Consider the following 27,211-nt stretch of genomic DNA (forward strand, 5'->3'; position numbering starts at 1 on the left):
CAGGACAAGTCACTTAACCCTGTCTGCCTCAGTTTCCTCATCTATAAAATGAGCTGGAGAAGGAATTGGCAAAGTTTTCCAGTATCACTGACAAGGAAACCCCAAAATGTGGTCACAGAGAGTTGGGTTCAACTAAACGACAAAAATCCATAGTATCTTACTGATATTATCTTTTCCAAAAGAGCATTATAATTTTCTGCATTTTCTCTAATGTAAAGTTGAATTGGAAGAACATTTCAAGATTTAACATTAATATTGTGAGAGAATAAAGTTTAAGAAAGAATAGTCAGGATTTTTTCAGACTGAAATGGAAAGATGTTTGAACTTATACATAAAGTCTGTAAGTAGAAAAGAGAGTAGAAGGGAAAAAGAAAAGTACAAAATATGATAAATATAATGAGTTTTAATAAAGGAATAGAGAACATTTAGAGAAATTTAAAGAACTTTATAGTTTAAATAGATTGAAAAATGCAGTATACTGAAATTTGCAGTTATGTGAAAAATTACAAATGTGTGTATATATACACATATACATACATATATGTGCATATGTAAAATTGCCATTGTAGAAATAGAAAATAAAATTTCTACTGTATCATTTGAAAGGAGTAGTGTTGTATAAAGAAAAAAGAAATGAATTCTAAATCAAGAGATTGGGCTTCTCTCTCTAATTCTGTGACCTTGGGGAAGTTTCATAAACTTTCTGGGTCTGTTTCCTCATCTATAAAATGAAGGGGTTAAAATAGCCTCTTTCAGCACTGTCAGTGGTTCTAATATAAAGCAGAAAACAATTGGTGAAACCAATTAAATTGTTATTCATTCATCTACCTAAGCAGAAAGGCAGAAAAAATCTAAGTAGATAAGTTTAATTGCAGTGACTGTTCTGTAGCCAGCTTCTTAGAAACTCCAAAAGGTTACCCCAGTGCCTTGTCAAAGGTCACTGTAATGCTCATGGCTTGAAATGTAAAAGGAACTTCTTGAGTTTTTGCTTATTTTTTTCCCTAGGAAATGGCTCATTAGAATAGCCCTTAAAAGTCATGTTTAAAATATCTGTGAAGTAATCAAGAGTTGATTGGCTCAGACACATTGAGGTAATATTAGAGAAAATGATTTATTAGGTCAGTATTCCTATATGAAAACCCCAGTTGTCTTCATTGTGCCAATATAGGAAGGGAAAATCATAAAGGAAAAGAAAAATAAATCAATCTACATTCTTTGGGAGAGACCTCGGCGCCAATGCAGACAATGCAGACAAAAGATCTACATTAGAGTAAAACCAAGAATCTTACAGAAAAATCTCCTTCAAACCAGTTAAATACCTGTGGGTATTTTAGAGGTGCTGCAATCCAAAAAGCACTTAGGCCAACCAATCAGTTAATCTACTAGACAGTCTACAAAAAAAAAAAATCAAACCACAGCAAATGGGGAAAAATAACCCCAAACAAACCAAAACCCAGCAATCCCTTTCTCTCCATTCCCCCAATGAGAGATTCCAAAGCATAAGTGACAAGTCATTTATTCCACCTCTTCCATCTATTAACCAATGTGACTTTGGACAATTCCTTTTACCTCTCTAGCCTTAAATATCCTTAGGTGTAAATTGTTTTTTGGTGGGGTAGGATAAGAAGGGACAGACCATACTAGATGATTTAAAAAATGCCTTTCAGGTTTAAATCCTGGATTCTGTAATCTGTGGATATTATTACATTCTGCAGCCACAATGAGCAGAGCTCATTGGGCACACAATTAGACTGTAACTTAATTCCCATACTTTTACTATAAAATGTATAATTATATTTCCTCTGAATTGAAGTTATATGAGCAGAGTAAAAGAGTGTGACATGGTGACTACAGAATGTCCCTCCCAATGAGCTATGTTTTAAAGGGGGGAGGAGGAGGAAAAGAGAGAAAGAGAGAGAGAGAGAGAGAGAGAGAGAGAGAGAGAGAGAGAGAGAGATGGGAGGGAATTTAAAAGGTCAATCACAAAATGGTTATTACATACTTCAGATCTGTGAGTGTGTGTGTTTATATGTATGTATGCATATGTATATATACACATATGTATGTATGCATATGTATATATACACATATATATCTGCATGCATATATGCATCTATATCTATCTATCTATCTATCTATCTATCTATCTATCTATCTATCTATTTATCTATCTATCTATCGCAACTAGACTGTTGAGCTTGGAGTTAGGGAGACTTAATTTTATATGTAACCAAAGACACTGACCAGCTGCATGACCCTAGAGAAGTCACTTAATCTCTGTTTGCTTCAGTTTTTTCTTTGGTAAAATGGGGATAATAATAGTATATACCTCTCAGGATTGTTGTAAGGAGCAAATAAGCTAATAATTGTAAAGTACTTCTTAACATAGTGCCTGGCACCTAGCAAGCACTATTTTAATGCCATCTACTTTACTATATTATTATTGTAATAATAATTATTATTATTGTAAGACCATAAGTTGCAAAGCATAAGCCAGCCTTCTTGGATAGAGGGCATTTCCACATTCAAGAATTCCAAGACTGTTGAGTTCCCAGGTTCAGCTTCTATCCATATCCTATTGCCAGAAAAGCTTCAAGAGAGGCTCAAGATAGACAGAGAGCTCTCCTGGGGAGTCAGGAAGACCTAGGGTCTAAGTACTGCTTCTGAATTATCCTGCCTGTGTGACCTTGGGCAAATAACTTAACCTCACAGTGTCCTAGGAAAATGTGCAAATTAGCATTGTGGATGGAGTTCCTTACCAGGAGTTCCAGACAGTAGTGAAATCATTGATCTCTTCCAGGAAAGAAAAAAAGAAAAAGAAAACTATTCTGGGGATTCTAAAAGGGAGTAAAAGCCATTTCACCTTTAATGATATTCTTTCTGTCTGTAGAAAAAAGAAACTAAGAGGTACAGTGTACAGAGCGCTGGTTCTGGAGTCAGAAAGATTGATCTTCCTGAGTTCACATCTGGCTTTAGACATTTATTAGATGTGTGACCCTGAGCAAGTCACTTAACCCTCATTGCCTCAGTTTCCTCATCTGTAAAATGAGCTGGAAGAAGAAATGGCACACCACTCCAGTATCTTTACCAAGAAAACCCAAATGGGGTCAGGAGGAATCTGGCAAGATTGAAAAAAAAGGATTGAAAAACAAGATACTCCATGCATAACAATTGCTGATTGTTTTATAATAGAAAAGAACCTACAAATTTCATCCTGAGCTTACTACCTTGATGAGAAGTTAGGAATACCAACTAATAGATCTTGCAGCACTGGATTGTGAAAAATATGAATGTTTTTTTTTCTTCAATTTAGCTGCCACTATTAATATCAAAATTTTATAAAATGCCCAATATTTGCAGGGTGTAATAATAATAATAATGACAGTGTTTGTTATTCACATATCACTTTACAATTTCAAAAACATTTTCTGCAAAAAAGCCAGGGCCGTAAATAGTTAAGTATTTTCTTAATTTTACCAGTAAGGAAACCAAGGCTTAGCGAGATTAAGTGACTTCCTCATAGTTAAAGGTTCATATGATCATAGATCTAGTATAAACACAGGATCTCATAAACCATATAGTCTTTAATCATCTCATTTTACAGATGAAGGAGCAAAGATCCAGAAATACTAAGTGACACTTGTAAAAAGTGTCTAACCTGGGATTCAAACCCTAGTCTCTTTACTCCAAATCCAGGGCTCTTTCCATTATAGTATAGATGAGCCAGGGGTTTAATGAAAGTGGAAATCTGACACTGTTAGTTATTATTAAAATTAGTTCTGAATAGCCCAAATTTAGTGGATCAAATAATCTAGATGTTTAACTTGAACCATAATGGTAAACATTTCCCCTCATCCTTTTTTGATTTAATAATGATAGCTAACTTTTATCTCACACTTACTATATAATGGTAATCATTTCTCCTCTCCTCCCTTTCACTCTAGCTATGGTGATATGTTTTGTTTAGTGGGGTGGAGTGATTGACACAAAGACCTGGCATTTTCTTCCTGATTTCTCCCTTAAAAAAAGTTGACACCCTTCATAATGGTAAAAATGTCAATGTCTTTTCCTGGTGCAATGAACATCTGGTGTTCTATAGGGACCAAAAAGATCAAAATCATAGAAAGGTCTATTGATCTTTTTCACTTCTCATTCTGAACAGTAAGAAAGAGCTTCTTAGTTACTCAGTTTTCTCATATGTGTTGTGGGAATAATAATAATAATAGTTTATATTTACCTTATTGGGACTTTGAAGAATTATTTTGTGATATATAAAAAGTTTGACACACAGTTTCCAGGTAATTAATCATTTTATTAATTGTGCTAGCAGATAATTAATAGAAGGGTTTAGTGACACTCTCAAATACTTAAGACCCCTCATGGAATCTACTCAGTGTTTGTATACCCTTGGAAGAGTGGATGTTCCTAAAGATGGCAAGCAACTCTGATTGGTTAACAATTAATGACAAGAATGAATATTATAATGAGAGGTGTATGTGTTCTAATGAGGGGCTGGGGAATGTGATTTTGATTATGCTGTTGACTTCTAAGTCACCGCCCATCTTGGGTAATATGGACAAAGGATCAAACACTCCCCTGCCTCCTCAAAAAAAAGTACAACCTGCCAGTGTGGAATACCATGGGACAGAATTCCCATATTAAATTAGATTAAATTCTTTGTAAGGTTTTCTAGTTGGATGGGGAAACAAACCTAGATAGAATAGTCTTATGTGGAGTACATTTTTGGGAAAGGTCAGGAATCTCCCCAATAATTTGTTATTTAATAATCATTTCTCTTGTTTTGCAGTGATTGTGGTTTAGCATATAGAAAATCACCTTCAACAATTCCTCAATTGGGGAATGACTCAATCAGAGATGGGAATGTTTATATGTGTGTCATTTCTTTCGGTTCAGTCTGCTATATAGAATTAACAAAAGAATTATTACTTGTTTTGTATTTAGGTACTAATAAGAAGATAAAAAATGTGTAAGCAGCCAGCAAAGATATCATATAGATTCATTCCTTTTAGTTGGTTGATAAAACTTAAATTACAGACTTGAAATGTTTAGATGTTGATGTTTTGAGTCCCTTAAAAACAGAAATAAAATTATTTTCCATTCTTTTCATTTTTAGTTTGCAAGACATATCAAGAAATCTGAAGGCCAGAAAACTCCTAAAGTTGAATTACAAATATCAATTTATGGGGTAAAAATTCTAGAACCAAAAACAAAGGTAAGAAGCTTTAAGTGTTCAAAAGTGATCTAAGAAGGACGATTGTCTTCATTGTTATTGGTTTACTTGCCTGTTTTACCTTGATTTCATGTGGTTCTCCCTTGTGTACTGTACAATGAGCCAGAATATCCACTGCATATTTTCTGTCTTTCACGTACCCTACAACAACTCAGAGCCTTTGCCCACCTTGTCCCCATCCCTGGGACACTCTCTCTCTTCCTTCCTGCCTCCTAGTGCTTTTCTGATTCCTTATTTATTAGTACTTTTCCCTCTGTAATAAATTTGTATTGCTTTTGCACATACATTTTATTTACTTCTACAAAAATTTGTTTTCCCTTCCTTGCTAGAATGTAAACTCCTTGAGGGGGAAAAAAAACAAACAACAAAAATTGGTTTCTTTTTGTGTCTCTGTTCCCAGAGTTTAATGCATTGCACATTGCCACAAAGACAGAAAACACTTAAATTTTTACTGAATTGAATTTTAATTGATTATATCCCTTGCTTGGGTTGCCACAATTTGTTTTAGTCTCATAGTAAAAAATTGAACCCTGCTACCATTAATTTGCTAGCTAATTTTTATTTATTGACTTAAAGGAGCTTTAAAATGCAAACAGTACACTTTCAACATTGTTATTCTGGGTCTTGATCATTCCTAAGTCTTTAAGTTTTTGAAAATCAGCAGGTAGCCTTGAAGGACATCTATTTCACTCAATACTATTAGGTATTATAATTGAACAATGTTCTTTCTTATACTGTTCTTAGAACTTAAAGGCCAGTATTTTGCCTTGACTGTTAACTTAAAGAAAGGTATAGCCAAGAGCTATTTCATTAAGACTTTTAAAGTTTCAAAACCATTTTCTGCCAAAAAAAAAAGGCCAGAGTCACAAATGCCTAAGTATTTAACTTTTGGCTTCTGCATTTTTATTTTATGTATATAACCAAGGAGTGTATTAGTTTCTTGAGTTTTAGATCCTTCAGTCTACACATATAGTCCTACAAAAATATATAAATATCAAATTTCTCTTTCTACTTTTTCAAAAGCAGTTTGTTAATTTGGGCTTTCACAGGCAGTGTGGGCTCACCTTACTAGAACTGGACTTAGCATAGACATCTGATTGGCTTTAGCCATACTTCTATTCACCACTACCAAAAGATCCACCAGTCTTACCATGACTTCCTTAGTAGTAGGATTTACAAGTATGCACTGCCATTTTCAGGGAAAAGTTTTGAAAGACTCGCAAGGAAATTGTAGGAACAAAAGATTAAATATAATTAAAGTTTTCCGTCTAAAAAATGTATCTGTGTGTGCATATACACATATGCACATGCATACATGTATACATACATACATACTAGGATTTTCTATAGAGTGAGATGGCCACTAAATCTTTAAAATGATAACATTAAAATTAAAATTCTTCACAAGCTATTAAACCAAGTATTTGCTAGAACTTGTCCAGATATTATATCTGTCTCTTATATTATTATAGTCATTACTCTGTATACACAAATGTTTAGTGTTTACCATATTGTGTTGTAATACTTGCCCTTCTTTCCAATCTGTTCCTTTTTCCTTTTCTTTTTCTTCCACCCTCCTTTCTTCCATTCCTGAAAATTCCTGCAAAATTATAAGGATGATTTGATGTATATCTTGTGACACATTTTTCCTGAGTATTTCTGCTACCAGGTTAAATTGATAAAAACATGTATTATTGCTCTATGTTACATTTTTCCCACAAGTAAGAGGGACCACTGTTACATACATTACATACGTATCTATGGAAATAATTAAAGTTGTATAGAGAACTTTATTTAGTGATCTGCTATGTATCAATCTCAAGTAAATAATATTGTCAGGAGAAGGCTCTCCAAAGAAGAGAGATTTCCCAACATTGGAAAATTCTCCATATACTCCTTATGCAAGATACTATAAAAATAAAATTGAGCACAGGAAGATACAGGATTACTTGTCAGATACATAGCCAATCAAAAGAAATTGCATCCACATGGGAAGAAAAAAGATGATTGTGTATGACTTAGATATTTGTATGTCATTTGAGGGACAACCCATTGTTGGTACATATTTCTTAGGTCCTTGAGGTGGATAATAACAAGGCTGAAAAATAAATAGGAAGAAGAGATTATTCTAACTTAAATTTGGAAATTGTGCTTCTGATGATCCCAAAAGGCTCACTGCTACAGAAAAGCATCTTTTCAACACCTAGCTTCTCCCAGGGGTGCTGTATGCTAGAGAGGGCAAACACACACACTGTAGCCCCCAACACTCCCAAATTTAGTCCAAACCAGATTAAAATGTAATTGAAAAATATTTAACAAAATTAATGAAAATATAATAGAACATAGTTCGTATCACATTTTAAAACTAAGTCAACAACAGCCCACAAGGGATCCTTACATACATTCCAGTGGCCCCCATTTCTATTTGAGTTTGACACCATTGCTTCTGTGCTACAGATCATAAAACATCATCATTCGAGACATATGAAAATTATTGGTCCCCCAAAGGAGAGTGGAAAAATATGTGATTGGGTATAAGCAGCCGGTAACGTTTTGCAGGAAGCCTAAAATTTGACCTACTTCAATCAGTTCAGTGTTTTTATTGTTTTAAATAAAGTAAGCACTTGTGAACCATAAAAAAAATCAATAAAAATTAATGTTTGAATTTAAAAAACCCATAATAAAAAAACATAGAATAAAGGATATAAAACATAACTCTTCTCCAAAAGCCAGGATCTACTAGAAGAAGCACTCCACATGCAGTTCATGCTCCAGAAATATTTCTGACCCCCTTTCTGCCCTTAGGCCAATCCTCGTGTTTGTTTTTATCTTCAGGATGGGGATTACTTCTACAGGGGATATTAGAATATGTTTTTAGAAAAAGGATTGCTTGTTTGGACAACCTCAGGCCTCTGGCCCTCAGTGATCTGTTGCGCCATATGAGGAAGAGCAACCTGGACAAGCATATTACTACAGATGACTTCAGTGTGAGGAAAGATAGATATCAATAAAGGATATGTGTGACTGGGCAGCAGGTGGTCCAGTCATGATATTAGAGGTAATGCTAACAAATGGACAACTGAGTGCTATACTTTTCCCCAAAGTATCCAAGCATTTTGAGTAAAACAGCTATGGAGGATGTATGGAATGATTTAAATAAGAATCACTCAGGGTGAGAAAGCCTTTGGGGGGGGGGTCTGTAATCTTATCATCTCTATGCAGAGAAATCCCAGATCTGTTTGTCTAGTTCAAAGTTTCTCTCCTGCCTCCCCCCCCCCCCATCACCAACTATCTGTTGGACATTTTTAACTCTATGACTCACAGACATCTCAAACTCAAATTATCTAAAACAGAACTAATTATCTTTCCCACAAATCTTCCCAGCTTACTACCATCCTTCAAGTCATCCAGATTCACAACCTTTATTTTATCCAAAATCAACTTTAAAGTCTTAATCTGTTTCCAAACAGACAAAAATCCTTAGCCCATCCACATGCCTTTTCAAAGGCAGTCATGTGCCTATAAAGGTCTCTCTCCCAACCTCCAACTGTTAGAATCCCTAACTTTAAGATTTATCCCAAATAGCACCTTTTGTAGGAAGTCTCACTTTTCCAAGCTCTAAGTGCTACATTTATCTTGTTGTCTCCTACAGTAAAAGGCAAGATCCTTGAGGAGAGGAACTATATTTGTTTTTTCTTTGTATCATATGCTTTCCACAATACCTAGCCCATAGGAGACATTAAATAAATGCTTATTGATTGATTGGTTGATTAACTGATTGATAGGGAAAAGTAACCACACAAATGAGATCATGGATCCAGTGTCATAAGGAATCCAGTGTAACTAATCAAATCATGTCAGAAATGAGCCTGGAATCTCATAGTTGTTAGGAATTGCAATGGTCATCTTACTTGATACCTAAAATATACCTGAATAAAAATCTACTCCATTCTATACTAATACTGCCTAATTGTGATTTTGCAAGAATCTAGGCAAATAAAATCCCACTAGTCCTTATTAAATGAGCTTGATCCTTGGCCAAAAGCATTGTTGTTGTTATTCAATGATGTTAGACTCTTTGTGACCCCATGCATCATAACACACCAAAGGATCTGTGGGGTTTTCTTGGCAGATACTGGAGTGGTTTGCCATTTCCTTTTCCAGTATATTAAGACAAACAAAGGTTTGCTGAGGATCACATAGCTAGTAAGCATTCAGGGACAGATTTGTACTCAGGACTTTCTGATTCCAGGCCCAGCACTCTATCCACTGAACCACCTAGTTGCCTGGCCAAAATCATGTCATACTTTAATTTAAAGCCACCATTAAGAAATTCAAATGCTATTCTGACACAATCTTTTTAGCTACTTATTTACTTATTAAATATGCCTTTCTTTTCTGAAGTCTTTCTCTTCAATTGGCTACAATGAATAAAATATTACCTACTACCCTACATTCTTCAGTTTCTTACCTAAGACTTGGTAATTTTTTCATTCATTTATTCATTCATTTATGGAATTTTTTGTCACTATCACTAATGCCCAATGATCATCTGGTTTGACAAGGCCTGATAGTTTCTCTTTCATACTGTAGTTACATACCTTAAGAAGACAGAACCTTTCTATTCTTCAAATAACCACTTTCTCTCCTTTACCTCTCAAGCCTACCACCCAACTCCACCATGAATATTGCCAACTACTACTTCACTTTTCTCTTCTTCTTGGACCCTTACTGCAAGGCCTCTCACCTGGAAGCACTGGAAGATCCATGTTACCATTACAGTCAAATTATTCCTTCTCAGATGCTGCAACTGTCTTTTCTTGGATAAGAGCTTCATCTTTGTTATGTATCATGTTAACCCATCACCTGCCCTGCCCATAGTTTATAAATGAATCAAAGGGCGTGGGGCCATTAAGCTCCAAAGGAGCTCAATGCCCCAAATGCTCATCACTTGGAATTATACCCCTAACTTGTAATCTCCTTAATCTTTGTATCTCTGCTTGCCCCGACTTACCTCCCACATCTGCTTTGTTCCTGTACTTCTATCTACCACCTTCTAAACTGAGATCACGTATGTAATTTACAAACCTTAAAGCATTATATAAATGAGCTATCTGGTCTTTCTTCAGGTCCTCTTCTTTATACCTCACATTGCATCTTCTCTGTCTTTATTGAATTATTTTTCCTGTTCAGCACAGATGTTTGATATTTATTTTCTTTTTTACCCTTCTCACAATAATTACTCTCCTTATCTGAAATTTCATCGTAGGTTAAGTGGAAATCAGCTTCAGGGAAGGCAGAATAAGACTTCTCTTGCCTTCTCCATGTACCAGGTGAACCATCACACTCTTGGCTATTGTTATTTAGTTCAGTCTTGTCTGACTCTTCATGACCCCATTTGGGGTTTTCTTGGCAAAGATACAAAGCTCATTTCATATATGAGGAAACTAAGACAAAGAGGGTTAAGTGACTTGCCTAGGGCCACACAGCTAGGAAGTGTCTGAGGCCTGATCTGAACTCAGGAAGATGGGTCTTCTTGACTCCAGGTCAGGCACTATCTCCACTGTACCACCTAGCTGCCTTTCATCATAGGATCATAGAATGTAGCACTAAAAGAGAACTTAGAATATGAAAGAAGAAAAAAGCAACAACTGAGGCTCAGATGTCCAGGGTCATCTAGGAATAAGGAACAGAACCAGGTCCCCAAACTGGGTCTTCTGACTCAAAATTCTGTCTTCTCTTTACTATGTAAAAATAATCTGTCAGTCCTGTCCTAGAATTCAACCTCATACAATCTGACCTTTCATACAATGAAAGACTAATACCCCAAATGGCAAATATTCTATAGTCCTTTGTGTGTACTTGGGTCTTTAATTTGTGTGTTCACATATTTTGCTGAAATGGATTCTGGTAAATTCTTTTGAAATCTTTAAAAATAATTTTAATCATTAAATTATTAGATAATTTTAAAATATTTCTAAGTTGCTATAGGGCTTTTCCTTATACAATCTTCTCTTTCCTATTTCTCTCATATATGATGATATAATATACCTTAGAATCAAGGTAACCTCCCTGCTTATTCTCCCCTCTCCACATCAATACACACAGCTTTAATTTTTTTTTTTTTTACAAATTTCAGTGATACATGATTTCTTCAATGTGAAATCTCAGTTTTCTTTTCTTTCTTTTTTTTTTTTTTTAAAGCAATTGGGGTTAAGTAACTTGCTCAAGGTTACACGGCCAGTTATTATCTCTGGGTGTGGTGCTGAGTATCTGAGCCCAGATTTGATCCAGGTCATCCCGACACTGGAGCTGGTGCTCTTACTCGCTGAGCCACCTGGCCGCCCCTAAGCAATTGGGGTTAAGTAACTTGCTCAAGGTTACATGGCCAGGTGTTTCTGGGTGGGTGCTAAGTGTCTGAGCCCGGGATTCGATCTCCAGGTGTTCTCAACACTGGAGCCGGTGCTCTTACTTGCTGTGCTACCTGGCCGCCCCGAAATCTCAGTTTTCAATAATTATCAGTAGTTTATTATTTTTTCCTCTTTTTATTTACTCAAACCATAATTTTTCCCTCCTTTTGAACCCCTCTCTCTCTCGCTCAACCCCCACAACATCCTGTACCCCACCCACACTACCCCAGTATTGGCCTAAGGTAAATGCAGTTTTTTCTTAATGCTTTCATCATAACCTTTGGAAAAGAAACTATTTATTGAGTGATAATGATGTATGTTTGTATCCTTTGCTGAAGCCCTCAACTGACTAGCTAAACTACTGTATTAGTCAAAGTTTAAAATTTTTGTTTTGACTAAATGATATGCTATAGTTTATTTTAATTTCCAAGCTGTATGTGATTTTTATGTGATAACTATTAAAGAAACCAATTCCAAGTGTTGTTTGAAATTGCTTTTTACCAAAGAGACTCCAAACATTTTAAGATAAATAAACTTAAATGCAAGATTTTTCAATTTTATTGTAAAATCTATTGCCAATTTCTTTCTGGAAAACATGGCCTACATAAAACTTAATGCCTAAAAAGTAAGCATTTTATGAGATTGAACTCATTTTAATAACAATAATATCTTTGATGATTGTCACTATAGAAGAAGAGACATTATTCTGCAAGCTGGCATCTTAAATATATTCCTCATCATTTTTTTTAAAGAATGGAACAATAATTTTTAGTTTAATGAAAGTTATTATCTATTTAATTTCCCAATGCTTTTTCTGATAAAATCACTTTTTGGAGCTCTCTCATTTTAATTGAATAAATATATCTTCTATCTAATAATTGCCTTATAAAATATTATATATTTATTAAATGTATTTATTGAGAAATTTTTTTTAATTCTTATGTCACATTTTCATGAAAGTAATCATTTTAAAGAGCAAATGAATTCAACTTTGGGGTTTGCATGGGATATGCACATATGAATGCCACTTATATTTCCCCCTTTTATTTTGGGCCAAACCTATTATTTCATTCATGTTGTAAACTCCAAGCACAGAAGCCTCCCTAACTGATTCAAAGCAGCAACTTCTCTGAATTTATAGTCTTAGAGACTTTTAAGTTGCTTAAAGATTAAGGGTTATACCCAGAATACCACTTCCTACTTAGGGACCTGAGTAGTACCTCCCTGAGAGAATTCACCCAAGTTTATGGAATATTCAGTATACATCTAATTTTTTCCCCAGAATTCTAAACTGTCATCTGGGTAATAGTTATTGCCCAAACAACTCTGAGGTCTTATTAATACCTGTTTTTTTTTTAAATCCTAAGTCTTTCCATTTTCTTATATAGATGAGTAGATGGGGGGAAAATGGTATGGATATCTGCCCATGTGGCTAGATCATTGTCTCTGCTCCCAGTCTACTCTACATTCCTCATCTCTTCTTTATAGATTAAAAAAGACCAAAGCTGTGTATATGTACATATATCCACACATGTAGTTGTATATATTTTATGTGCATATTTATGTCCACACATACCTATACATACAGCAATACACATGCCTGTCCTTTAATCACTTGAGGAATTAATTAGTAAAATTATGATTTATTCATATAAAATGATAGGTCTATTCTAACAATTGTTATGGAAGCTGTTGTGAGCATGATGTTATAGTGCAAACTCTGGAGCCTCTTCAGGGCAGTTTGAATTAACTCCATCCAGTTAGAACAAATTAAAAGCCAGCTGCAGAAACTTTGGACAAGGAGAGTAGAAGGGCTGCTCTCTATGCTAAGCTGGAGACTTTTAAGGGCTGCCTTTTACATCTTTATACATTGTTTTAACCTGGAGCACTGAATATGATTATTATGGAAAAAAAAGAGGCAATCTCTACCTCTGATTAATAAAACGGTTATTTATCTGAAACCTTGGGCTCTTTAATGGTCCATTTTACCAAACATACAACTGTCTTGCTTTAGGAGCCTTGTATTTTTTAACCTAGTAGTTGATATTTTATATTAAAGGACGTAACTAAGGCAGTGTCCCAAATGAGCAAACATCTCGTAGGTTTTTTTGTAAATAAAAAAGCATACGACTTTGAGCTTTGAGTTTTGATAGGTAGGCAGTAAGCATTAATTAAGAGCCTACTGTGTGCCAGTCATTTTGCTGCCAAGCCCTGGGACAAAGTAAAGCAAAAGATAGTCCCTGATCTTAAGGAGTTCACGCCTTCAAGGTGAATAAGTTAAATGATATAATTCATTACAGTTCAGTTTTGTTTTAATGCATATGTATTAGAATTTAAAATAGCATATTAAATGCTACTAAATACAATATGTTATCAACAGAATAAATTTGCTATGTATACCTAGTTAATACGTTGTAACAGTTGTCATTTTTTTCCCATTAACATAGAGTCGGCCTATTTCAGCTTATCCTTGAAAAGAGCTATTAAATCCTCCAAGGATATTAGACCTGGCATGACTTATCTTCTTTCTTCTTGGTTCATTTCTCCCCTCGTAATCTTGGTAAAAGAAATTATTGTGTAACTACCTTCAAGTTTGCCTTATCTCATAGGCTGGAAAATAATTAAGATATAATTTTAACATTCTCTTATTCAGGTTTTAAGTCATTTGCTATTTTTCTTCTGAACTAATTATAATTTCCAAGAGTTACTAGGATTGAGACCTCAGCCTAATTAATTATTATGAAGAAATAAGTACTACCTAGTACTTATGTGACTATGGACAAGCCACTTAACCTCTCTAGGCTTCAGTTTCTTTAATCAGTAATTAAGGATTTGGGCTCAGTTATCTGTAAGACGCTTTCAAGATCCAAATATTATAATTCTAGATTCCTAGGGACAAAAATTAGAACCCAAAGGAAAGAAGAAAAATAGAGATAATAAAAATCAGAACATATTATGATGAAATAGGAAAGATGAATTATTATTAAATTAAACCAAGTGATCATTTTTTGAGGAGCCTGATAAATTGTTTAACCATTGGGAAACTTAATTTCTTTTTTTTCCTTTTTTTTGGAGGGGGAAGGTAGAGCAAATGGGGTTAAGTGACTTGCCCAAGGTCACACAGCTTGTTTTTTGTGTTGTGTTTGAGGCTAGATTTGAATTCAGGTCCTCCTGACTCCAGGGTCAGTGCTCTATTCACTGCGTCACCTAGTTGTCCCAGGGAAACTTAATTTCTAAAATATCGAACTCAAATTAGAAATGAAAAAATATAAATAATAATAAAAAATAATCATAGGGAACATTTTGTATGCTTCTTATTATAAAATTTAAAAGAAATGAATGAAAATGTTTACTTTTATGATTTTTACACCTATGGATGCCAGTTTGACTGTGGAGGTTAAAGTTGGTCAGCATATAGTTCTTATTCCTTTTGTCTCTGGAGATTTAATCAGTCACACTTTATAGCAAACATTCACTTATTTTCTTGTGACCCCTCAGGTCCATGTGTTCCTCTCCTCTGCTGTTTTATAAAGTTCCCATTAACTTAAAGTTAGGATTATAATCACAATAGCTCACATCCTTCAGTTATCAAAATACTTAATATTTATTTAGAGTTAAGGCTCTCTACCTTAGTTTAAATTTATGTTGATCTCTGACTGAGAGAAAACTTCAGGTTACCAGATGTGTTGTGTGAAGTAATTGAGTAGATCTCATCCCAGTGTCTGTTAATGGAAAGAGGGCACTGCAGAAAGAGCAGGTATTTTCTTGGAACTTCTCTCTGTCCTTGAAAGGTGGGCACAGTTGGTGGCTAAGTCTTCTCTGACATCTCCTTTCTTAGACACAGCTCAGCCCACTTTTTGGTTTTTCCTTTCAGTTTTTGTCACCTCCTCCATCCCTTACAGTCGCCATGTCTTTCCAGCTCAGTTTGTAAAATCCAGAAAAAGTCTCAGGAAGCTGACCATCATTGCTGCTGCTTCTGTAGCTCAGCTATTGAACTTTCCACTACTATCTCTGCCTAAAAATTCTTTCTGTGAATGGAAAAAAATACCCCAAAACTCTTAACCTCCAGTTTTGCTCCCAGTGTGCTTCATGGACAGCTAGGTGGCTCAGTGAATAGAGTGCTGGGAATGGAATCAGAAAGATTCATCTCCCTGAATTCAAATCTGGCCTCAAATGCTTCCTAGCTGTGTGACCCTGGGAAAGTCATTTAATCCTTCTTGCTTCTGTTTCCTCATCTGTAAATGAGCTGAAGAAAGAAATGGCAAACTACACCAGCATCTTTGCAAAGAAAACCCAAATAGGGTGCAAAGAATTGGGTGTGACTGAAAAACAACTGAACAAATACATAGCTTCCTTGGAAGAAATATAACTCCTAGGCCTCTCTGCAGGGCCACCAATCTAAGCTTTGTCAGGACTGTCATCCAAATAATCAAAATTGACAACAAATGATTTAAAGAGAATGTTCATGGATGAATTACTAAGGCAAATTATCAGAGAATTGTTTTACACATACACAGACACACACACACAACCACATCGTAGGTACTTCAGGCGTCACAGATAAATATTAACAAACTAGCAAAAACAACTTTCTATTAGCCATTTCTAAACATAGGAAATTCAATTCAACAAAGATTTATGGAATATGTAATCTATCCCATATTTTTAATGAAGAAAATATGGTATTGGTATAAAAACCTGACCAGTACAACAATGAAACAGAAAATTTATAGGCCAGTATTTCTAAAGAGTAAAGGTGGAGGTGTGGCCAGGTAGCACAGTGAGTAAGAGCACTGGCTCCAGTGTCAGGATGACCTGGAGATCGAATCCCGGGCTCAGACACTTAGCACCCACCCAGAAACACCTGGCCGTGTAACCTTGAGCAAGTTACTTAACCCCAATTGCTTAGGGGTGGCCAGGTGGCTCAGTGAGTAAGAGCACTGGCTCCAGTGTTGGGATGACCTGGGGATCAAATCTGGGCTCTGATACTCATAACCACACCCAGAAATAACTGGCCGTGTAACCTTGAGCAAGTTACTTAACCCTGATTGCTTTAAAAAAAAAAAAAAGAGTAAAGGTGGAAAAAAATCTAATAAAAAATACTAAACAACAAAATGCGGTGATACATCAAGAAAATGACTTAATATGTATGATTTATGTGAAATGTGCAAGGAAAATTCAGCTCTAAAAAAAACCTGTCAGTATCATACATAATATCAAGACAATTTTTAAATAGATCCAGGCTTTAGAAAAATCAATAACATCAGTTTATTAAAGACACTAAAAAAGAAGAGGAATAGACATTTTTCATCAAGAGCTTCCAACTATCTGACCATAACATATATACAGTTAGTTACCAGAAAAAGAAACACTACCACCTAGGTTTTCAGACAGGGGACTTAATAGCTTCCCAGAGTCTCATCTCGCCAAATCACACAATTCTTCTCATAAGTGAGCCCCAAAGCAAAACTTCACATCAGGGTAGCCTTCTCCAGGGTCAGAGAACATCACAACCCTCATGACCCACTTAACTACAAAGTAACAAAAGTTATGCCTTCCTGAAAAATAAGCTTCCCACCACATGCAGCCTCCTGGGGTGCAGAGTGTATTTTCAAATCAGAAAAGGTCTTCAAATTCACCTATGCTTATGAAGGGGCAGGGAAGATCTTCAAATTCCTATTACCAATTAAATACAACTTATCCCATCCAGCAAGTGTTTGTTAATTGCCTATTTTAGGCAAGATACTACAGTAGGTAATAAGCATTTAAAAATAAGGCAAACCAATAAAGCAAATATGGACCACTGCTTTCAAAGAGCGTATATTATAAAATGGGGATACAACATATAAATAGAAAGTAGATTTTTTGCATTTTTTAATCTTTCTTTGTATCCCTAGGAATTAGCATGATATCTGACATATAATAAGCATTTAGTAAATGCTTTTTTTAATTCATCATTTGAGTGAAATCTACATATTGAAAATTTGAGTAGTACAAAAGCATTAAAACACCAAAAAAACTTCCCATAGAAGGTGGAATATTAGCTGCATCTTAAAGAAAGCCAAGAATTACAAGTGGAGGTGAGAAGAGAGTGTACTCCAGGCCTGTGAGGCAGTAGGTACAAAGTCGTGGAGGCAGGAGCTGAAATACTAAGTTTGGGGAACAGTCAGTGGTTTTCTTTGGCTGTCATGTACAAAAAGTGAAATCTTGTTAAATAAGCCTAAGAAGGTAACTGGGGACCATATTACAAAAGCAGTTTCAATAGGAATCTGAGGAGCTGATTTTTGAGCAGCAGAATGAAATGATCAGATTAGTGCTTTAGAAAGATGATTATGGCAGCTCTGTAGAATTTGTATTAAAGAGGAGAGAGCTGGGAGTTAAATTAGGAGACACTCACAGTAGTTCAGGTGGGAAGTGATAAAGACCTGAATCAAGGTTGGAGTTATTTCAGTCCAAAGAAAGGGATAAATGTGAACAAATTCATTTTTTTTTTAAAGCAATCGGGGTAAAGTAACTTGCTCAAGGTTACACGGCCAGTTATTATTTCTGGGTGTGGTGCTGAGTACCTGAGCCCGGATTTGATCCAGGTCATCCCGACACTGGAGCTGGTGCTTTTACTCGCTGAGCCACCTGGCCGCCCCTAAGCAATTGGGGTTAAGTAACTTGCTCAAGGTTACACGGCCAGGTGTTTCTGGGTGGGTGCTAAGTGTCTGAGCCCGGGATTCGATCTCCAGGTCTTCTCAACACTGGAGCCGGTGCTCTTACTCGCTGTGCTACCTGGCCTCCCCAACAAATTCATTTTCAAATTAGAATAAGAAAGACTTAGAAAAGATGAGATTGGAGGGAAGAGTTGAGGATAAATCTGATGTTGCAAATTAATATTGGAAACACATTATATCATCACCATGATATTGTTTACCAAGAAAATTCAACTGACTCAAAAAAAGCAAACAACTAATTGAGACACTGAGTTCAGCAAGATTATATGATGATATATAAGGCCACAAAAATGAAAACAATTATAGTACACATTTTACTAGTGCTTTTTGGTTTATATACTATCCATAAAGGCTAAATAAACATTGTAAAAAAAAAGACCCCCACTTGTAACAGCAAAATAAATTAAGTATCTAACATTAACTTTACACAGGCACACATGTAGCCTTTATAAATATAGCCATAAACATGCCTTAACAGAAATAAATGAAGATCTTAAGTGATGAGAGATAACCATTGTTCTTGAATGAGTCAACTCAAGAAAATAAACATGGTAATGTTTTCCAAAGTAATTTATAGTTTTAGTGCAACAACAATAAAACATCAATTTTCAACATAAAATTTGAAATATTATACCCGAAAGAAATTTACTCAGAAAAAGTAAGCAAACTGGACTAAATTGTTCCTAAACTTTAAAACATTTTAACACATTTATCATAAAAATCAACTGATATTTGGCCCCCCAAAAAAGAGAAAAGGGATCAATGGAATGCAGCAGCCATTTCAGAAACAAATGTGTTCAAAAGATCATTTGATAAACCTATGCAAAATAAAAATCAAGGATCAGTCACTGTATATTATTGAGAAGTTGAACAGCATGACATAAGATGAATTTTGTCATCAAATTGCTCCATAATTCTGTCCTGACATTGATCTGTTACACCATTGTCATGGGCATGTCTAACGTCAGTACAAGCCAACCATGCCTTCTCATCCAATGTGATTCTCATCCACACTCTCCCATGTGCATTTCATGGAAGATCTTACCACTATGTAAGAGGCCATATTATAACTCTTTTATCATTTTACAGACACCTTTGCAGCACTGAGATTGTCTGTCATCTCTTTTTTAAATTATGCTTCTTTTTAAAAATATAATACATACCCTGGATTAGTGGTGTCAAACTCAAATAGAAAGGGCTGCCCACTAGCTACATATTGACTTAGAAAACTACCAACTGATATTATCTGAGTTGTATTGCATTTTATTAATTTTGTTAAACAGTTATCAATTGTATTTTAGTTCAGTTCAAGTTTGATGCTGCCCTGAATGACGTCTCTTAAAATACTTTTTGCACACATCATTGGTAATATGCCACAACCTATTTATGACCATCATGCACTTCTCAATTGCCTCTGGGAAAACCCACTATTTTTAATATATTCTAGCAATGATTTTTTTTTTCTATTCAGTCCTGGACCTACCTCTTTGTCTATCTGTAGTGCCTATCACATATCCATAAGTTGGTCGACCTCTTCAATGGGTGATGTCCCCATCCAATTAAACACCAGTCTGGGAAATACACATTTTTACCCATTTGTTTTTGTTTTTTTTCTCATGTTAATTTAGACCAATCTTTTTCAAAATAAATTTCTGCTTGTCTTATATGTCTATTTTTTAATCTCTGTCAAAATTTTTTGAAACTGACCATATGCATAAAAAAGAATAACCTTGCTGAAAATATGGAAAGAGAATGAATAGGAAGACTTCAACAAGCATTTTTATGTACCAGTTTATACATTTGACTGGTATGTATAATCAGTAGAAGAAATTACTGTATTTATTGTTTGTTAATTACCAAATTAAAATAAAAACTTGGTAATGACTTAAAGGTTATCCTCCAACAAAGAGTCTTCCACACATATATTAATATCATCTCCAGTTCCTTAATAGATTTAATAATCAAAATAATGTTGACCAATGACTCTATATTTATTAATATCAAATAAAACATAAAACAAGGCAGTTATGTGCTCAGCAAGGGTGTTACTACTCTTTCAAAAAGCAGAATTCAAATGGAAAAGCAAATCACTACACATGGTGAGTTTCCAAGATGCTTCTGCTTTCAAATGATATTTTGTTTATTGCATCAAAATGAAGGACATTACAAGGCCTCATTAATAAAGTTCACTTTATATCATTTGCCATAAAGTTTCACCTTGATGATGGAATTGAACTTTGCAAAATGAATCTTGAAGACATTAGAAGAAAAGCGAATAATAATTTTATCATAATTGTAAAAAAGCGAGAAAGAGAAAACATTTGAGGGGAAAGTTCAATAAATTTGATTACTTAAAAATTTTAAAATGAACAAAATGATATAATGAAGATAAAAATAAAAAAAGATCAGGGAAATGTTTTGACAAATATAACAAATATAAAATTAACATTGGAAATATACAGAAAGGGAGTTTATATAAATGATATGAATTGGTCAGCATTGGGTACGTGGCAAAAAGCATAAAAAATAGGATATACACATTACAGATGAATACTTGAAATAGTTTAAATTTCTTAGTAATCAAGTAAATATACATTAAAATAATCTAAGGCAATAACATCTCCCTACTAGATCAACAAAGGTGAATTAATTTACTTACATTTATTTAGCAAATGAAGTGTGCGGGGAGGGAAGCTGGAAGGATATAGCTTCACTTATACAATTGCTTTTGAAATTGTAAATTGATAGAATATTTCTGGACATAATTTGATAGCATACCATAATAAAAATAATTCCATTCTTTCCTTCCTTTGCTTGAATAATCCCCTAAAAGATATGCCATAAGAATGAGATTGCAAAAAAAAAATTGGTATCTTTTAAAATATCTTTCAAGATATCAGAGATTTGCACTCAGTATTAGTGGAGTATGTAAATATATAGATCTTGAATTGTCAAAGTATCTTATTAATAGCTACATTAATTGTAACTGCAAACAGAAAAAAATAAAACTACACAATATCTCAATGTTCAGCAATTTGGGAATGGCTAAACAGGCTGAAATATAGCAATATGATAGAATACTATAAATAAGAATGATCAATATTTTTAAAATAAAGAAATATAGTAATACATTAATTATGTGAAGAAAACAGAAATAAAGGATCACTGTAAAATTGACTGTATACAAGGACTATAAACACAAATTTTGAGCTAAATTCCATATTTACTTCTACAAATATTTAAGTAGTTACTACGTTTGAAAAACTAACTTAATAAAAGTATTTAAATGAAAAAAATGTATTAGGCACTTACTATCTGTCAGGTATGGTGCTAAGCACTAGAGAGAAACTAATACAAAAGCAAGATAGTTCCTGCTCATAAGTAGCTTGCATTGCAATAGGAGTTGACAATACACATTCTAGGAAGCAGCAGCTTTAGAAGTCTGTTTTCCTCAGAAAAGTGGAGATGGTGAGTTGCAACCACAATGTGGGAGGCAACTGATAAACTCTTTCTAAAAGCAATGGAAGTGTTTATTCTATTATGGTTCAGATGCAAGATGCAGAAAGGGGGGTAGAGGTGGGGAGAATGATGATACTATCATGTATCAGTGGCAGTTTGGATGACAAGAAAATGATCAAGGTGGATAGCTTAATAAAATGTTATGCATGAGGATATTCTTCTTTATGAAGAGAATGAAAAAAGGGCATAATAACCCTATTTCAAATGAGGTAAAATTAAAATAATCCCATTTTAAAGAAAATATGCATTCACAGGTAATGGTGTTTTAAGGGGAAAGAGAACAACAAGAGATCTTGGGAAAGAAATTTAATAAATGAATGAGAATCATCTCTCAGTCATACAGCTGGCAGACTTTTCCATGAAGACTTCTAGTTAAAGGAAATTAATTACTTCATGAATCAGGCCATTACAGGTTTTTGGCATTTTTAATTATTAAGAGTTAACGTCAGGCTAAGAACAAGTCTAATCCCTTGTTCACATAGAAATCAATAAAGTTAATATAAATATTGTTAATAATAGACTTCTCCAAAGTTCTCCTCTATAGTTTCATTACAACAAAGAGGGAGCTTTAGGTTCTTCAAGGCCATGGAAGAGGAGCATAGTCTCTGAAAGGTTTTCCACTGGCCACAAGTACAAAGAGATTGTCACTTCTTCATGCAGGGCAATGAGGTTTCTTTGGAGGGGAGGGGGCTTGAGGGGATTTAGCAACTCTCAAAAGACCATCTGCTAAGTTGTAAAGGGGTTTTAAAGGTTTACTCACACCAGAAAAATCTCATTTTCTTGAATATCAGAGTATGGAATATTTCAGGATAGTTGAGTAAAGAATATGGAGAGACTTCCCACTTACCTTCTCCAGATGAAGCCCTTCCATGTGCCTGTATTATTGGCTTTGAAATAGAATCCCAGAACATCAGGCACATATGTTTAGAAGCATGGATATATATACATATATATATATATATATTTAAAGCTGAATGTCTAAATATAGATGTATGTCTTAGAAAGTATCTCAGAGTATATGTTTTTGTTTATGTGTATATATACATATACAGGCAATCTTTATTATATGTTATATTAGGTTGCCCATGCTTCTATTCACCCCTTCATCAATAATAATCAAGAATTTATGGTACATAGGAAATATATTGATATTTTAGTTGAATAAGAAATTACTGTTCAACATTATATATCATAGAGAGGCAACATGACATAAGTACTACCCTTGGAGTCAGGAAGACCTTGGTTCAATCCCTGCCTCTGATACATACCATCTGGGATGACTCTTGGTAAGTCACTTAAACTCTCAGTGCCCCAGGCATCTTTTTAAGACTAAGTTATAATTGAATTCTTGATTCATATCAGTGAAGAGAATTTCCATACTGGGAGTTCTTTGCACAAATAAAATCTTAGTCCTGGACCTATTAAAAGAAAAAAAAAGAAAGATTAAAAAATAGCCTATGTAACTTCCTCAAATTTCCTTAAATTGCCAATGAAGACAGACAAAATGACAAGATAATTCAGTAAAGAAACAATAGAAGAAGTGTGTGCTTTTGCCAAGTTATTAATGATCATTTTGGATGATGTATCATCAGAGACTTTTGGTACACTATATCCTTTGTTTTAGCTTCACCACTCTTGCCACCTCTCAAAAAAAATTATACCTAAAAAGTGCTTTTCTAAGCCTATTCATTAGTTGTTTTTTTTTATACTTTCCATTTCTATTTCTTTTCTCTTTTCCTCCATTTTTATACAGGGTTGAGAATATTGAGTCTACATTACATCCCCCTTTCCCTGCCTAAATACAAAGCAAAGAATCAAGTTTTATCTTGGCAGTTTAAAAAAGAGACTGTTGTGTCTGCTTTCCCTGAAATAAAAGTTCAAAAGAACTGGTGTGGCTCATAGGGCTAAGGAAAAAACAATTTAGAATGAATTTTTAAGAGTTGCTCTTTAATTGTTTTCTTAATACAAATACTGACCCTAATTTCCCAAAATTCATATAAAATACAGAAAGTCTGAGATATTTGAGTTAGGTCCGAAAAAAAAAATATTTCATCTCTAATTGACTGCAAATGCAAGGTGAAAATCTAGGATGAATTTTAAATCTTATGCCTCAGTATTTTTTTAATTAACTACATGCTTCTTTTGGGAGAGTTTTATAATTCTCTATAGAAAAATAGGATATCACAATTGTAAAATACTATATAAATAACACATTAATAATATGATATTTTTTGTTATAACACAATGAATGCTATGTTGTATTATAACTGTTGTAGAATGACACAAATGAATGTATTTTTAATATTATAACATTTAGTCCTGGCATGTTCCTTTGTATTATAAATGTTTTTTTCAGGATTCAGGGCAATACATCACACCTTTACTAACTATGCCTCCTGTGTACAAAACATGACGCACTATCTTTGTGGAACTTAAGGGGTTCTGGTTCTTACACGTACACAAATAACTAGATTACAAAGGAATAGTACTTGATAAAGTTCATGAGGGAAAAAAGTCATTATCTGCTGACTAGAGGCATCAGAGAAGGGAAGATTTCCTAGAGGAAGTAGCATTTAGATTGACATATAGGGCTTTTATAGTTGGAGGAGACAAAAAGAGGGCATGCTGGGCATAAAGACCAGGATGAGCAAAGGTACAGAAGAGAGAAATCAGAAAGTTTGTGTGGGGAATAGTGAATAATTCACTTTCATTGGAATTTTCAGTTCAGATATCTTCCATATGCCAGAAACTCCATTCTCATCACATAAATTTATTTAAATTAGTGGTGTCCATAATGCACAACCTTTAATAAGTAAAAGTTCCATTTTGTAAATTACCAATCATGTTTATTAGAAATAAAAATAATTATATAGCAAATTAAAAAATGCTCATCAATCCTGTTCATTTCCATATGTGTTTACAGGAAGTCCAGCACAATTGCCAGCTTCATAGGATATCATTTTGTGCAGATGATAAAACTGACAAGAGGATATTTACTTTCATATGCAAAGATTCTGAGTCAAATAAGCATTTGTGCTATGTATTTGACAGCGAAAAGTGTGTAAGTATGCCAAATGTTTTAGGGTGATTTATTCCATTTTATGAGTATAGGAATTGGCTTATTCCTAACAGTATTAAAATTATTTGAAAGAATAAGGCCTGAAGATACTTAAAGATGCATCATGTCATGAGAACATACAGCAAAATCTCTTGCTTAACAAAATTCTCATGCTTGTTGACACATGAAGACAGGCAAATTTACTTTATCAGAGAATCATGCCTATGTTATGTTTTCATTTGTTTTATTTAGAAAGGAGTTTGCACGTGCTTTTATTTCATTTCACAGAGAATAAATTTTGAAAATTTCTTCTTGGCATGCAAATAGTACTCAAATGTCTAGGAGCATCATCAAGATATGGTACATTTTATTTCATGATTTTTAAAATATGACTCTTTAGGGAAAGAGCTGACATATTGCCTTCAAATATTACTGATGATTCAAAACTATGGTTATTTTCATTTTAAAGCCCTTTGATATGCTTGACCACGTAGGTCAAAAAATGATACAAATAAACATAATACTTATAGGCACCTAATGCTCAAATCACAATGTATAGAGAGGCTAACAATTAGAAAAGTATTTAATCAGATCCTATAATAGATAATTATTTGGTATTTGATCTTGAAAAGAAATTTTTGACTGAGCCTGAATCCCTACTGAAAAATATAAGTACTTAATTTCAAAAATAGTGATCTTTTAACCACTGATGTCATTAATGAAGGCAGAGCACTTAATGTTGCAGATGATTAACTTTGGCAGGAAACAAGACCTGATTAATTTAGTTGTTAATTATTCTTACCTGCTGCCAACATTATCTATGGACTGATATAAGCACTATCATTTACCTTTTATGGTTTTATTTCCAAGTGCTATGAAGTTTATAAAACATAAGGGCTGGTCAGTGTCTTTAAATAACATAGTGTTCAAAGAGAAACTGACCAAATCAGTAATATATGTATATATATACGTGTGTGTGTGTGTACTAAGTGTGGCTATTTCTTTTTTTTTTTAAGCAATCAGGGTTAAGTAACTTGCTCAAGGTTACACGGCCAGTTATTTCTGGGTGTGGTGCTGAGTGTCTGAGCCCGGGATTCGATCTCCAGGTCTTCTCAACACTGGAGCCGGTGCTCTTACTTGCTGTGCTACCTGGCCGCCCCAGTGTGGCTATTTCTTAAAAATCTTGCTTTCCTTTATGTATTTATTTTAACTTTGTATTTATATTTGGAGGAAAGAAAGGTGTGGTGACAGAGGGACAGAGTTAACTGGAACTGTCTTTTCTTGTTCTGGATTCTATAGTATCTTACTACTGAATGTCCATTTTTGGCAGCCACATCAAACTATTAATGGCTATTGAGCTGACTTTCTGTCAGCTAAATCACCTCTTTTTCACATGTAAAGTTGACTTAAGCAGTTGATTTTTTTTAATCAACATCCTCAACTCTATAATTTACCCTATCATATTCCCTTGTCAACATTTGAATTAAATTCAGTAAAGATTTGTTAAACATTTACTATGTGCCAGACATTGTGATAATATTAGATTTGGCCCATTATTTTAGTCTGTTGAAATGTGTTTGTATCTCAAATCTGTAAAACAATGTAAACCAGCCATGCCTCCCAATGTTATGTCATCTAAAAGTTAGATGAGATTTTCTATATTTTCATCTGTTATTTGTTTTTAAATAGCAACAAAATAGAAACAATGACATTATCTAATGTCACACCACCAGGAATGCTCCTTTAGGTTGATATTGATTCATTAATCAACAAAGATATGCATTAGCCCATTTGGGTACACTGATCAAATGTTTTATGGACACCTATACCAATTAGCTATAGAATCAACCAGCCAATATTATGAGAAACTTGCTAAATGCCTTTCTTGAATAAAAATCTACTGCACAAAAATAGCTTTCTATTCTATTTGTCTAATAACACTATCAAAAGGAAATTAGGTTTAGCATGATTTGGTCTAAATGAAAACATTTTAGTTCCTTGAAATCACTAATGTCTCTAATTGCTCACAAAGCATCCATTTAATAATTTATTTTAGAATTGCCCCATTAACATCAAACTTACTAGTTTATACTTACTGGGATCTTCATTTTATCTCTTTTTGAAAAGTAAAATAGTTAAGTCAATTAGCATTTATTAAGTACCTACATACCTAGCTATGTGCTAGGTACTATGCAAAAGAAAAGAGGAAGGAAGGAAGGAAGGAAGGAAGGAAGGAAGGAAGGAAGGAAGGAAG

At 34.3% G+C, this 27,211-nt stretch overlaps 1 protein-coding gene across 11 annotated transcripts in view; it reads left to right on the forward strand.

Annotated features, from left to right (window-relative positions):
• Nucleotides 1-27,211, forward strand: part of GULP1 (GULP PTB domain containing engulfment adaptor 1) — a 418,555-nt gene that overhangs the window by 311,423 nt on the left and 79,921 nt on the right. For all 11 annotated transcript variants that reach the window (XM_069064529.1, XM_069064526.1, XM_069064532.1 and 8 more), the window contains 2 exons: nt 5,135-5,233; nt 24,823-24,960. In XM_069064529.1, coding sequence (XP_068920630.1) covers nt 5,135-5,233; nt 24,823-24,960 — 237 coding nt within the window. The remainder of the gene's footprint in view (nt 1-5,134; nt 5,234-24,822; nt 24,961-27,211) is intronic.

The sequence above is a fragment of the Petaurus breviceps genome, unplaced genomic scaffold (assembly GCF_028583685.1).
Source record: "Petaurus breviceps papuanus isolate PSGF00001 unplaced genomic scaffold, PetGlider_PUasm1.0 90638, whole genome shotgun sequence".
NCBI lineage: Eukaryota > Metazoa > Chordata > Mammalia > Diprotodontia > Petauridae > Petaurus > Petaurus breviceps.